This window comes from Sceloporus occidentalis, unplaced genomic scaffold, assembly GCF_023333645.1.
Source record: "Sceloporus occidentalis isolate IW3139 unplaced genomic scaffold, rSceOcc1.0.p SCAF_1, whole genome shotgun sequence".
In the NCBI taxonomy this organism is placed as follows: Eukaryota; Metazoa; Chordata; class Lepidosauria; order Squamata; family Phrynosomatidae; genus Sceloporus; species Sceloporus occidentalis.
Window position 1 is genome coordinate 291,648,401 of NW_028316981.1, and position 15,236 is coordinate 291,663,636.

Below are 15,236 nucleotides of genomic sequence, written 5' to 3' on the forward strand. Positions count from 1 at the left end.
CAACTGCAACAGTGGACCTGGGGTGCTCAGCCGGACGAGTCGCAGGCGGTAAAGAAAGTGCCGTCGACGGACCTGGGCGGTCGGTACGTTCCTCGGGTCGATAGCGATCCTGACCACGAGCATGATCCTGGTCACGAACACGGTCCCGAGCAGAAGTGGGCTTGGCCATAGCAACCTCTCTAGGTACTGGCAAGTAGAACTGGTCAGTCTCAGAGTCATAGAAGTACGCCGCATCATCCAGGGCCCAGGCCGGAGAATGCAAGGCAGGTGAAGGGGACCTCACCGGGAGATCACAAGGATCCTCGTCGTCCGACAGAAGAAAGGGGACTGTTGTCGAAGCCGACGGACCCAGAACCGAGGATGGCACTCCCGCAACAGTCGGTTCTACGGTAGCACCCTGGCCATGATCCCCTACAGAAGAGCGACCTTCAACAGATGGTGTAGCGAGGGAAGCAACCACCGGCGGGGAGCTAGGACGAGAACGGTCCCGACGGTGAGTCTTCTGGGACCCATCAGCCTCCTTGGATGCGACCGGCCTCTTGGAAGGAGACCCCGACTGGGAGCCTGAATGGCCACTTAGTAACTTGGCCTTCTTGGTAGCCGTGGATTTCGTGACCGGGGCCGATGCCTGCCTCTTCTTGCCCGACTTAGACCGACGAGGTGCATCTGGAGGAAAGAAGAGGATCGGTGACTCCGAGATCCTGCCCACAGGCCCAGCCCCATCCTTCTTAACGGAGGTGGACTTCTTCGAGCCCGAGTCATCGGGTTCAGCGGTGGCCCTTTTCGAACCAGTCATCGGACCTGGAGGGCTTGGAACAGTCAGATGATCTGGACTTCTCCTTGGCTCTCTTGGAGCTGGAAGATGCCGATGGAGCCGCCTTATGGGACTTACGGTCAGAAACCGCCCGCTGGGATGCCACCGAGGCTTCGGAGGGGGCTCCCTCCTCATGAGTCGGAGTTGAGGCGGCAACAGAACCCTGATTTATGTGGGTGTTTAGCAGGTTTGGAAGTGGCACTGGGCTTAGTGGAGCCACGGGCCACCGGGGGTGCAGCGTCAGAGACCCCCGAATCCAGCACCAGCGAGGTAGAGGGAGGAGCGCTGGCTGGGCCATCCCGGGCCGGGAGAGGAGGAGCCACAGCAGCGGCCGAAGGGGCTGAAGCGGGACGGGAATCCCCTTCCCGAATCCTGCCCTGGGCTATTGCGGACGTCAGCCAGGATTCCCGGTTCTTCCAGGCTTGGGAGGACATAGACTTACAGAGGCTGCAAGCCCTGGGGTCGTGGTCCCGGCCGAGGCACAGCAGGCAAGACAAATGAGGATCCTGCACAGGAACCTTTCCCCCACAGACGTCACACTTCTTGAAAGGGGGAGACATCTTCGCCGAGGTCGACAAGCCAAAGCGAGATCCAAATCGAAGTGAACGGTCCAAAGTCCAATAACACGGGGGAAGGAGAAAAGCCAAAGTCCAAAAACAGTCCGAGTCAGAAGAAAACCAGTGATCCAAAACGAGCTAGCAAGAGCAAAGTTCCAAACAGCAGCCAACACGGCGGAAAAAAGGAACTGGGGAAAGAGCGGGAAGGCAGGGGCCTTATAACGGGTGGGCGGAGTTACCACCAAAAAGTTTCTATATGTTGCAAAGTAAACTTTGCCCAGTGATTCCAGAAGTTTCCGAACAGCACTGCGCAGGTGCAGTGAAACCCATTTGTATGATTCGCAGAGACCACGAAGAAGAAGTTAAATGTACAACTACTGTGATATCATCTTCATCCCTGGCAATTATGCATGAGCAAGGAGAGGAAGTATGTTGCATTATCTATCTGAAAGGAGTTCTACTGAATACTGTGCATTATCATGTATGCAACAGTTGTGAAATATTTTAGACAAACATTTTAATATAATACACCACACACAGTTCTTAATCTTGAAATTTCATTTGAATGGCAATGAGGTTGTGTCTGCATACATAACAAGTACATGATCCAAAGCAATTAACAGCACTGTCAGTGCTGTTATACAATTCTCAATCATCCCAAACAGACTTGTCCCTGAATAGTACTAAAAAGTGTTGCACTTTCAACAGTTGGGAAATGTTTTTACTTTAAGCATTAAGTCTTGTTTCAGCATCTTTAGACGATTCAGATTATATGAATTTTAAGTTATAGTTCCTTTGGTCTGTTTAAGAGCAATTTAACCAACTGAACCAGAATTTCATCATTAAAACCTTTCACATCGTTGTCTTCTATTGCTTCATACAGAGGTTTACTTTCAGTTCCCCAGCAAATATTCTTTCTTGGGTTATTTTTATCAGCATCAACAGTTAAAGCCAAGGTATTCAATTGGTAACAAAAGAAGGCAAAATATCTTCCATCAGTAATCACAGCCTGTGATACAAAGGGCCACGTCACATCTGCCTCACTCCAGAATCCTGGGGAAAATGAGAGGGAAAAGAGAGGCAGCTAAACAAAATCACCAGCAAAAGAAAAGCAAACCACAAGGAAAAGGAGTAGGAATGCTTAAGTCTAAACTACAAAGATGAATATTTTGTTAGAACATCCCAAGTTTTTAGAGAGTAATTTTTAGATAGTAACTTTTAACAACTGAAAGGGTCCACTAGAGGGAAATTTCCTTGAATCAAGCAGGTCACATATATAACTTTGGCTAAATCCAAAGCTATGCTGCAAGAAACATAGGAACTTTCTCATCAGTCCCTTCTATAGCACTTCCATAGTGCCAGATACCTACTCTGAAGGATTTTCCAGCCCTGTCAAGTGTGGTTTTAGGCACAGCAAGAAAGAAAATCATCCCAACTTCACTGGTAGAAGCAGGGTGTGTCTAGCGCATTAATGCTCAATTCAACCTTATATAACTCAGACGGTGGGCAACTATCACTGGTACTATTTCTCCCCACCACCTTCTCATACCCTATACTATGCAAGTGGGTCATTTAACCTTTTTGACACTGGGACTTTCAAAACAAATGATTCCTCCTGGGACTTTCAAAACAAATCAGTCTCTAAGTTAATAATGTAATACAACACTACTTTGATAACGAGTAACACTCGCAGACTTGTGGTAGTTTCATAATAGCCTTACAAGAGGTTTCTGATGAACGTCAACTATGATGATGAATTTTATTACAGAAAGTACTATTTCTTCTCCCCATAAGACTATGCTCCCCAATATTTAGAAATTTTAATTTGTTAGTTTATAATCATATGGCTATCACTTGCTAACATTTACAATTGCATTAATACAATATTTATATTATTAATATGAGCTGTTCATTTAATTATCTTCAGTAAGTGGTGCAAGTCAAGATGTAGCTTCTAATTATTGACTTACCTTGGTACATTGCTTGTGCTCCAGTCCAAGCAAAAAGACTTGCAATTGCATTAGCACGGAAAGGAACTTCAATCTGATCTGCACAATTCTGTGCTATAAGTCTAGTCCTTTTCAGTCTGTCAGGAATTAAATGAAATTGTGTATGTCCATAGGTGCATGGATCTGCTATCTGCGATCCTAAATCCATTAAGAGAGAGTTATTTCAGTTTAGTGCAATTATGCCAACAGATGACAAAAACTCTAACTTAAACATTGGCATTTTAAGTTCATTGCTATAGATGTTTTGTAACTACAGTCGTCCCTCAACATTTGTGGCTTTGACACTTTGAGGTTTTGATTATTCACAAGTTCAAGGCCACTGTGTGCACACTCCTCCTCGTCCTCATTCCCATGTTTTCCCCCTGGGGAGGGAAAAAGCCCAGGAGGGAGAAGTGATGAAGGGTTCTGTGAGCCAATCCTGCCTCTTTCCAGGACAGAGAGCTGCCTCTTTCCCCAAGCACCTCTCTGCCCTTGGAAGGGGTTGGGCAAATGATTGCCCACCCTTGGAAACCTTGGAAGGGAAGGGGGGAGCCATAAGTGTGCCCTTCGCCCTGCCATTCCAAGGCTTCAGAGAGTTCCCTGTAGCCTTGGAAGGGAAAGGGGGAGCCGCAAATGCGCGCTCCCCTGCCCTTCCAGCACGCCAGAGAGCTTGCTAGAGCTGTTTGAGGTTTTGGAAGGGATGGCGGCATATGCGTGCATACTGCTCTCCCCCCTGCTTTATTTGCAAATTTTGATTTTCGTGGTGGTCTTGTGCCCCTAACCCCTACGAACATCAAGGATCGATGTACATCTTATATTTTACTTACAGTGTTATATTTTTTCACCAGTGTATGATTTTAACTAAAAAATATTCACCAAAATCAGAAGTATGTACCCTAGACAAAGAAGCTAGTTATTTTATTAAAAAAATTAGGACAAATCCAAAGAAAATAAAATTCCTAGCTCAAGTGCTCTTTCTCTCCACAATTTATGAAAACTGCTCTCTTTCATTGTCCCCTAAGAACAATATAGCAGTGTGACCACATGAGCATTATACTAGTCATGGAGACAGTGTATACATATAAATTGGAACATGAGTTGGTGAAGTCTTGACTAGTTTTTTTTTTGGTCAAATAACGAACAAACAGAGATTTCAAGTTATTTTAACAAGATATTATAGTTAAAATAGAAAATAAAACAAAATATTGGCAAAGACTTGAACAGAAATGTTATGTTATTATTTTTACAGGGTAAACTTACCTATAAATATTTTGTTGTAATACTGTCTTTTGAACAATGGAAGTTTATCAGGTAAAACATTAATAACAGGAATCTCTCCAGGGGCCACATAATCCAGAGGCATAAACTTGAAGGAGGAATAAAAAGAAAGTAAATCTTAGTATACAATGAACATATTATTGACAAAAAACATTCTAAGTCCTCAATGGAAACCTCTTACGCATTAAATCTAATACTCAATTTTTTGATTTGCCACCAGGTTTAAGATGAAACAGTTTCCTTTGATGTTTACTTGATTCTTGATTTTCAACAGAACAACTCTTCATGCTGAATTGTAGCCTTCAAAGGTTGGTGGAAAAAATGAGCCACAGGGAGAGCATCCATAACACTAGCTTTAAATATGTTACCACTTCTCCACATATGCATAAGGACATATCCTTTTCTTTTAATCAAAGAACACTTCAGCAATGATAGGAGAATGATCAACCTTTTCAACTCTGGTGTGGGTGGAGAGAGGAAACACTTACAAATTTAACCCTGATAGTATATGTCTAATATTCAAGAAATTTCTGCATTTCCCAAGGCAGGCATCAACAGCAGTAAGTAGCTAACCACCTTCTTAAACAAGTAGAGAAGACAAGATCATATTGTCAATAAGTGTTTGAGCAACATTTGTCTAACTTATCATTACAACTACAATGATATAGTCAACAGCATAATGTCCATGTGGTTCCCTACTATTTGAATCCCTTATTGCTTCTTGCTGGTTGTGTTAGATGCTGTTAATGCTTCAACCCAATGTTTATTCAACTTGCTTTACCAAGATATTAAGTCATTTCCTCTTTTCACCAAGAAATACTCAGTCCTGTTTCTGCAACAAGAGTTTTGTAACAAAAGAAAAACCTTTAATTTGGCCCTATACCAAGCCATGATTAAGAATAATCTTACATGCAAACATTTCAAAGGAAAAGGAACTAAACAACACTTCCAGCAAACCACTGATTCAGCAATGCCAAGTGCCTTCGTAAAGTGTTAATCACCAACCTGCAGAAAGGACATCAGTATGAAACAAGGTTTGAGATCCTGCATCAGATGAAGATTTACAGCGATGTCTCCCAATGTACCAACCATTACCACCACCTTGTATACAATGTAAGCATCCAACACAGCCATTTCCATGTTACTGAATAGTGGAACACAATCAACCAGGAAACATCCAACTATTTTCCTATAGATGGACGTGCTGTGTCAGGCATCAGCAGGGACCTCATGAGATCTTCGGGATGTTCCTGCATGTGGCATCCACGCACCACATCCAGCTACAGGAAAACAGATGGGCATGTCCTCACCGTTCCCCCAGCTATCCAACAACATGGGAATGGCTGTATTGTGCTGGGGGGGGGGGGGGCTGCACTACAGATAAGATGAGTTGGGAGGGATTTTGGTTGTTGTGTGATTGGAATACAATTCCTACCTCGGCAACAACAACAGAAGTTTGAGTTGTGATGGGTGAAGTTCATCTTGTGTCACTGTAATTCATCAACAGGATGCCAGCCATGTTTTTCATTGAATAAGTGAAACCCTTATAGCACAAACCTGTGCATATCTACTCTAGTTCCACCAAGCTTATTCTTAAGCAACTATGCACAGAATTTTAGTCTTAAAGTGTGTGAAAGACAACAAGAAAGCAAGTTATCTATTTTTTAATCAAAACAACACAGTTAATTAAAGCTAATCTCCAGAACAAAAGCAATGTCTCATATCATACCATAAAAATTCTTTCTACTGAAATTGAATGCTTAGAAGATTACAAGTGAATAAGGCACCTTGTAAGATTATGAAAATAATTTGAAGAATCAGTAGCACACTCCTAACTAGTTAGTGAGGTAACTATAAGAATTACAGTGGTACCCCGGGATACGAAAGCACCGCCTTACGAAATTCCCGGGTTACGAAAAAAAATAATTTAAAAAAACTGTTCCGCGTTACGAAAGTTTTTTCGGGTTACGAAAAAACTTTTGGTGCTTTTCGGCGCTATTTCGCACCAAAAAGCGGCTTTCGCTATTAGCGCCTATGGCAATTCGGCTTGCGAAAGTCTTCCGGGTTACGAAAAGGGCAGCGGAACGAATTAATTTCGTAACCCGGGGGACCACTGTATGAGCACTATTAGTATGCCTTGAATACAAAAAGATTAAATAAGGATTCTTGTGAGCCCAAAATATCCACATGCAGTGGAAACTCCTACCACATCCACATGTGACTCAATACCCTGTGCACTCCTTCTTCTGAACAACTCCTTCCTCCCTGCTGCACGTGGATAATTCTGCTGATGTGTGATATGTTTTAAATATTATACAACATCTTGGGACCTATTTGCTGGAAATAAGTCAGAATATATTAAAAATATGTAAGTGATCCATACATTCCATCATTTCAAGTTTAGAGATAGACCTGGAGATTGCCCAACATAAACCAATGCTATGCATGCTCTTCCAAAGAAAGGTGTACCCACTCCAATTTGTGCAGAACCAAGGAACTGAGCTTCTCTGAGGCCATAGTTCAAAATCCAAATGTGTACATCTAGTTTTAATTCAGAAAACTATTCCATGACTATCAGAAGTTTATGGGGACTCTATTATATTAATCTGTAAACTTCCAACTGCCACTGTCCTGGCCTTGAAGGAAGAGAAGAAGCAGGAAGCACAGTTCCATCATGCCTAGTGCCAAAAGCAGATTAAAAGCTCTCCCTGCATTCCAACTGACACTGCCATGGTCTTCGAGGCACAGCAGAATTGGCAGTATTTGCTGGACTTAATCCCTTTCCCCATGTATAAATTTAAGGGCAGGGAACTGTCAAATTAACAATTCGTAAACTGGCTCCAAAAACCTTTGTGGGTATAGTCTGTTTTGTTCTAAAATTCAATTTATATCTCCTGAAATCAGCAATAATAATTCCACTGATATCAATTAATCTGGAAATCATTTGCCCAGGCTGAACTTGTATAGGGGCTCAACAGATGAGCGGCTCCGTGCCACCCATCTTTGTACCGCATCGGCCCGGCAACAATGCGCTCCCTCTCGGGAGCAAAAAGCTGCCAAAAGCAGTTGCCTGGAAGGGGCACAATTGGCGCACTCACACACCCCGATTGTGTGACTACTGGCTAGCACCATTTGGGCACTGCGCCACGCTTGCACCATCATGGCTCCACTCTTGTAGACGGGGGCGAGCTATGATGGTGGCCTCATCTAGCCCTAGTTTGCCGGGAGGACGCTGCTAATCGTCCGTCTGTACCAGGCCATAGCCCCTGCAAAGGCATGACAGCCCAGCACATCAAGCTTTTTTGAAATGCTACAAAAAGGTACACAGGTCTCCCATGCCAGACTCTAAACACTGGGGAGTCACAAAATTTCATTGGCATACCATTAGAGGCTGTTTATCAGCAGAAGATAACATAGTTAATTTCTCTCCCATTGTCATCAATGAGAAGGAAATCATTTAAAGGGGGTGGGCAGGAGTGAGCAAACAGCAAAAAAACTAGTAAAGTTTTCAGTAAAGCTGCTTTTCTTCCTTCAATTCACTTCCATCCATCCCCATCCAAACTATTCATTGGATCACTCTGCCCACATTCATACCTCTGAAAGCTGCCTTGTTATACGAATCTGACAGTGGGGTTTATCATCGATCTGAAATCTCAGTGGGTCAATTCTGCCCTTCCGATGTCCACGTGGAACCACTGTCTCACCACGCATCCAATAGAAATTGACTTCTGGCTGATAATCTGAAACAAGAGTGCTTTTAATACTTCTGGAAGTCAGGACCCTTTGTAGAAATATTATGCTATTTGCACTACTCAGCTTCATACACAGACACACACACACACTACTCATCTCTGCAAATTATCTCTGCAGTCAAGAACATTTGGAGCACTGGATATCACTATATGAATCGACCATTGAATATTGTATACAACTCTGAACATAGGAAATGTGGAACATCACCATAATTAAGAAATTGTAGGAATATAATGGGAAATGTACATTTTTTTCTATTTAATCTTTCAGTTTGTAAAAAAATGAACACACACCTCAAGTGACAAATGTAGTGCTTCAACATTAATTAATTTCAGGCAGTTAACATCACATTTGACTCATTCAAGCATGCAAAGGGGCGGTCTGCAGCCGTCCCATTACTGGCCGGATCAGGGCTGTGGCAACCGAACGCTGCAGCCCCGATCTGGCCTCTAGAGAGCACAAAAAGGAGCCACAAAAAGGGTTCCTTTTTGCACCCTCTCTAGAGCGTTGTCACAGCTGCAGCGGCGCAGCTTTGCGATGCCCTTTTGGATCTGCATAATCCAGATGCAGCATCAGGGCTGCGCCATGATTCTACGTGCCATCTAGAAGGGCGTACAACATCATGGTGCAAAGGGGGCGGAGTCACAGCATCCAGCGTGTGGACACTGCACCATGGCTCCGCCTATAGGCCAGCACAAAGTGCTGGTCTGTATTGCCCCAAAGAAATCTTGTAATACCCTTGAGACTGAGAGAAAGAGAAGATGATAGTATAAGCTTTCCTAGATTTAAGTCTTAAAACATAAATCAACATCCTCAGCTTCATACCAGTTCAGACCAACAGGGCTATAGCTTTGAATTATACTCAAGTAAATCGTTGTAACAGATGCCAAGAAGGAAACATTTCATGTGAATTAGCTTGTGACACTATCTATGCATTTCTGATTTAGCAATGCTTTAATATGTCTCAATTTCCGTATGACAATAAAGCTGTGGACTTGAATGAACATTTAGTATTAAATATACATTGTTTAGCAATCTGTGTGTAGAGAAAAATAGAATATATTTGTCAGGAGGACTTTGATGGTGCATTCCTGCACAGCAGAATTGGGTTAGACTTGATAGCCCTTGTGGACTCTTCCAACTCTATGATTCTATGCTATCGTGCAGCATTATTTCTACAATGTAGATGTACCCTCAGTCTTGTTTTCTTATTATGCTTGCTCCTTTTTTGAATGTGAGGAAACTGAATATAGTGGGCCTTTGGTTGGTATCCACTAGGGTTTGGTTTCAGGACCCCGTATGGATACTAACAATCTATGGCTATTCAGGTCCCATTATATATAATGGTATAGGAAAATAATATCCCTTATATAAAATGGCAAAATCAAGATTTGTTGTGGATTTTTTTTCAAGGCACAGATGGATGAATTCATGGATGCAGATGGAGGGATGACTATATTGATTTCAGTTAAACTATCTGTGTAGTTCTCTATAAAATTAACATTTTGTGTACATTCATAAGTTACATGATGCTTACATTCATGTCTTTCTGAAGGCCCTACACCCAAATACCCAACTGGAATCCGCTGGGGTTTGGCTCCAGCTCCCCCCTCCCCATGCATACCAAAATCCATGGATGCTCAAGTCCAATTAAATACAATGGCACAGTAAAATGGCATAAGAGCCAGTGTTGTATAGTGGTTTGAATATGATTCTGCAGAGCACAATTTAATTTTCAGCTCAGCTGTGGGAACCCACTGATTGGCCTTACGCAAGTCATACTCTCTCAGCTTCAGAGGATGACAATAGCAAATCGTCTCAGAATAAAATTACCAAGAAAAACCCACAACAGGATTGCCTTAGGGTCAACATGAGTAGGAATTGATTTGAAGGCACAACAACAAAATGGTACCCCTTAGATAAAATGGCAAAATCAAGGTTTGGTTTTTGGAATTTATGTATTTTTTAAAAATATTTTCAAGCTGTGAATGATTGAATCCATGGATAAGGAATCCATGGATACAGAGGGCCAACTGTATATGGGCTGTGGGTTTTTTGTTTGTCCTTTGTGACGAATGGTGTCAAAGAGCATTCTTTCTACAGTGTGGCATGACACAGTGGTTTGGGTATACACCGCGCTGGCCTTAGGGTCACCACAACTCAGAAACGACTTGGAAGACAACAACAACAAACGCCCGAATATATGGAGGGGAAATTCAAAGATATAGCCATGTTAGTCTGCAGAATCATTATGTAGGGACACCTTCTAGCATTTTTGAGACTACAGTCGGCCCTTTGCATTTGCTGCTTTGACTTCTGCGGATTTGATTATTTGCAGATTTGATTAATGTGTTCTCTCTAGGAATCTCTAGGCCCTCCAGAGAAATTTTGCTGGAAGTCGACCATAAAGTTGCACTGGAGGAGCTGGACATTACTACAGAAAGCACTTCTCTAGGGCATTTGTAGGTCCTCCAGCATGATTCAATGATCAACTTCTGGCAGATGTTGATGATAGAGTTGCACTGCAGGACCTGAAAATTCCTAGATGTGTTCTCTCAGGTAAAAAGAATATATTTTTTTAATTTTCAGTTTTTCCACTTTCACGGGGTCCTTCACTCCTAATCCCAGAGAATGTAGAGGCTCCACTGTAACTGAAAGAAAGAAGTTGGCAGCGTGAGCTTTTGTAGACTAAAGTCTACTTCCTTAGTCCAAATGCATCTGAGAAAGTACACAGAAAGCTTATGCTGCCAACTTCTTTTTTTTAACTTTTGTCTAAAAGGTGTGACAGATGTTTTGGAGTTCAGCTTCCATAATTCCTTACTGCTGGCCAAGCTGCCTAGGGCTTCTGCAAACTGAAGTCCAAAACACCTGGAAGGCCAATATTTGGGGATCTCTGGTGTAGATGCGTCCCCAAAGTGGGACCCTGGGCAATTTTCTCCACAGCTGAAAGGTTTGTACAGCAGTCTGCCAAGAAAACCCATGACAGTTGCACCTTTTTGCTGTTGTGTGCATTCAAGTCGTTTCCAACTCATGGCAACCCTAAAGTGATACTATAATGGGGTTTTCTTGGCAGGATTTGTTCAGAGATTTGCCACTGCCTTCTCCTGGGGCTGAAAGCCTGTGACGTGCCCAAGGTCATCGAATGGATTTCCATGGCTGCGTCTGGACTTGAATACTCAAAACACTACACCGGCTACACTGTAGAAAGAATGCACTTCGACATCATTTGTAAAAAAAAACCCCACATGGATGCAGCTGGCCCTTTGTATCCCGTCTCCAGTCCAACAACTCAAACCATTACATCACACTGGCCTTAGGGTCACCAAGTACACAACAGCAACAGCAAACACCCAAATATATGGAGGGGATTTTGACAAATGGTGTAAAACACTGCATTATTTCTACAATGTGGATGCACCCCCAAAGTGGGACCCTGTGCAGATTTACTCCAAAGGTATGGAGCTGCCTCAATCCAGAGCCACCTTTGAAGCACCACCAGTGGTGTCATTAGGCGGGTGCAGACTGCACCTAGCGACACACTAAAAAGGGGGGGGAGGTGACACCAGTGCTCTTCAAACACATATATTTTGGCAGAAACAGGGTGTGGCATTCATCTGCTTCCCTTTAAAGTGTTTTACAAGATGGTGGGAGTGGGACGAACACCAGTGGAGGAGAAAGAAGAGGCCCCTGATTTTTTTTTAATTAAAATTTCAATTTTTTTAAAAAATAAAATTTGAATACTATGGGGCTTGACAGACTGGCCCCAAAGGCCAGCCTAAGGATGGAGTCAGGGTGTTGCATCCACTCCCAGGGCGCCATGATGCCACGCACTGCTCCAGACTGCGTGTCGTGACATGGCGCGTCTTCGGCATTGCGTTCAGATGACACAGTGCCAAAGGGGTGCTATACGGCTGTGCAGCCATGGCTATGGCACCCTTTCGAGGCTCCTTTGTGTGCCCTCAGAAGGCTGGATTGGGACAGCGGTATGAGGTTGCTGCGGCCCCAATCCTGCGCAAAGAGGAGTGGCTACAGGCTGTCCCCTTTGGGGCGGTCTGTAGAGCCCCTATGTTTCCCTATAAGCAAGTATTCCCTAAAGATTCCCTATGGGCAATTATTCCCCAATGATTCCCTATGGGCAAATACTGTCATTTGTTTTATTATGTCCTATTTGAAGGTATAATTTTAATTTTGCTAGTTGGTTTACCTCACAATTATTAGCACGACATTCAGCAGTATATGGGAATTACGATTTTCAAGCGCAAAAACGTGTTGCTAATGAGGTGCGAAATGGGAGGAGGTTATTGGGGGCGGGAGAGTGACACCATGGGTTACCACCCCAACCATGCCCTATGAGGAACAACTTAAGGAGCTGGAGATGTTTAGCCTGGAGAAAAGAAGGTTAAGAGGTGATATGATAGCCCTATTTAAATACCTGAAGGGATGCCATATTGAGGAGGGAGCAAGCTTGTTTTCTGCTGCTCCAGAGAACAGGACCCGGAACAATGGATGCAAGCTACAGGAAAAGAGATTCCACCTCAACATTAGGGGGAACTTCCCGACAGTAAGGGCTGCTCGACAGTGGAACACACTCCCTCGGAGTGTAGTGGAGTCTCCTTCCTTAGAGGTCTTTAAACAGAGGCTTGATGGCCATCTGCCAGGGATGCTTTAATTGTGAGTTCCTGCGTGGCAGGATGGGGTTGGACTGGATGGCCCTTGTGGTCTCTTCCAACTCTATGATTCTAAGTGACACCCACCACATCACCACACTACACTCTTTATAGTACTGCTATTCTGCTTTAACTGCTCTGTCTGCCTCCTGTTGCATTCTGAGGTTAGTGAAGCCTAAGAGCAATCTGGCTGAGGATTCTAAATGCCCCTCCCTCAACTGCAAATCCCAGAATGCAGCAGGAGGCAGCCAGAGCAGCTAAAGTGGAATAGCATAACCATGGCTGACCTGTCTTAGCTTTCAAGACAGGATGTGAATTGCTAGGAATTGAATCACTGCATACTAGAGTTGCCAGATGGTTGTGTAAAAGAGGAGATTTCAGCAAGTGCTGTAAGACATGCAGGTGACAAAAAAGACCTATTGAAATTCATTCAGTCACGAAAGATAATTTCACTGCATAGATAAGTGGATGAGTTTGTGGGACCTGTGCAATTGTAGATCCAACACCAACTGCACCGAGTGTTTCTGTATGTGTGCCTTTGGGCCATTTATGTTGTTGTTGCTATGTGCCTTAAAAGTCATTTCTGATTTATGGAAACCCTAAGGCAAGCACATCACAGAGTATTCATGGCACGTTTCTTCAGAAGGGCTTTCCATTTGGAATTGCCGTCCTTTGAAGCTTAGATAGCGTGACTTGCCTAAGGTTACCCAGGGGGTTTACATGGCCGAGCCAGGATACAGACTTTATTTATTTACATGTATTTATTTACATTATTCATAAATATAATAATAAATAAATAGACCCCATTTATTTCATAGGGCTTTCGTTTGTATGTGTGCCTTCAAGTCACCTGTTGACTTATAGCAACCCTATTTCCTAGGGCTTTTTTAGGCAAGGAATACTCAAAGAGTTGCTTTTGCCAGTTCCTTCCTTTGAAATTTAACCTATAGCACTTGGTATTTGTTGGCAGTCTCCCATCCAAGTGCTAACCACAGCTGACCCTGCTTAGCTTTCAAACCAGGATCTGAATGGCTAGGAATTAAATCACTGCATACTAGAGTTGCCAGATGGGCACATAAAGGAGCAGATTTCAGCAGGTACTGCACTACATGCAGATGTCAAAAAAGAGCCTCAAGAGTTGCTTTTGCCAGTTCCTTCCTGTGAAACATAACTTACAGCCCCCTGGTGTTCGCTGGCGGTCTCCCATCCAAGTGCCAACCAGGGCCGACCCTGCTTAGCGCTACATTCACTGGCAGGCCCTAATGCCTTTGGGGTATTCAGGCCACACTAAATAGGCCCAGCATAAGAGCGTGGTGCGGTAATTTGCGCCCGCAAGCCCCGAGTGGCGACGGACCTACGGTGGAGGCGTCGGCGTGGAGGACGGGGTTGAGGCGGGCGAGGCGGGCGGTGAGGGCGGGCACCAGGTGGGCCAGGAAGGGCGCGGGGCCCTGGTCGCTGGCGCTGGAGGGCGGGAGCCTCCTCTTCCTCTGGTAGAAGTGCTCCTGGAGGAGGACGTCGCACGCGGCGGAGCGGAGCTCGTCCAGCAGGTCCTCCGGGCCCCCGGCTCCCAGGGCCTCGGGCAGCCCCGGCTCGAAGGCGGTCTTGGTGAAGCTCTGGTACCAGCGGTCGGCGCCGAGGGCCCAGGTCTGCGGGTAGACGACGTACTTGAGCCGCTGCCGCTTGCCGTAGAGGCGCAGCTTCTCCTGGGCCGAGGGCGCCTCGTGGATCTCCTGGTGGTAGCGCTGGCGGCGGCGCAGCTTGGCCGCCTGGCTCTTGGCCGTCAGGGAGGCCACCACCGGAGGGTATAGCGACGGAGGCGAGGCGGCGGCGGCGGCGGCGGCCACAGAAGAGGAGGACGAAGAGGCCTCGCTGTGGAGCAGCCGTTGGAGCCTCAGCGACCGCCAACCCATGGAGGCCGCCATCTTGAATAAGGAAAGTGTGGAGGGCGGTTGCGATTGGTTGAGGAGCCGTCACGTGACTCCTCAACGACGACGGTGACGCTCCGAGTAAGCGTCACGCAGCCAAGGCTGACCCACGAAGGTGGCTTCTGCGCATGCTCGATATACTCTTATAATAAAGCGCTTCATAGGAGAGGACTGGAGGCTCTTATGGCCGACCAACGCTTCTGCGCATGCTCGAGGTGCCCTTATACTAAAGAGAGGCAGGATTAGCCAGCTTC

At 44.8% G+C, this 15,236-nt stretch overlaps 1 protein-coding gene across 1 annotated transcript; it reads right to left on the minus strand.

Moving 5' to 3' along the window:
- Nucleotides 1–1,911: 1,911 nt before the first annotated feature.
- Nucleotides 1,912–15,013, minus strand: MRPS30 (mitochondrial ribosomal protein S30). The gene is made up of 5 exons (XM_089495821.1): nucleotides 14,412–15,013; nucleotides 8,232–8,377; nucleotides 4,620–4,725; nucleotides 3,342–3,518; nucleotides 1,912–2,424 (listed from the first exon to the last, which is right to left on the minus strand). The coding sequence occupies exons 1-5, from the start codon at nucleotides 14,977–14,979 to the stop codon at nucleotides 2,156–2,158; spliced, it is 1,266 nt and encodes a 421-aa protein (XP_089351947.1). The 5' UTR covers nucleotides 14,980–15,013; the 3' UTR covers nucleotides 1,912–2,155.
- Nucleotides 15,014–15,236: the final 223 nt, after the last annotated feature.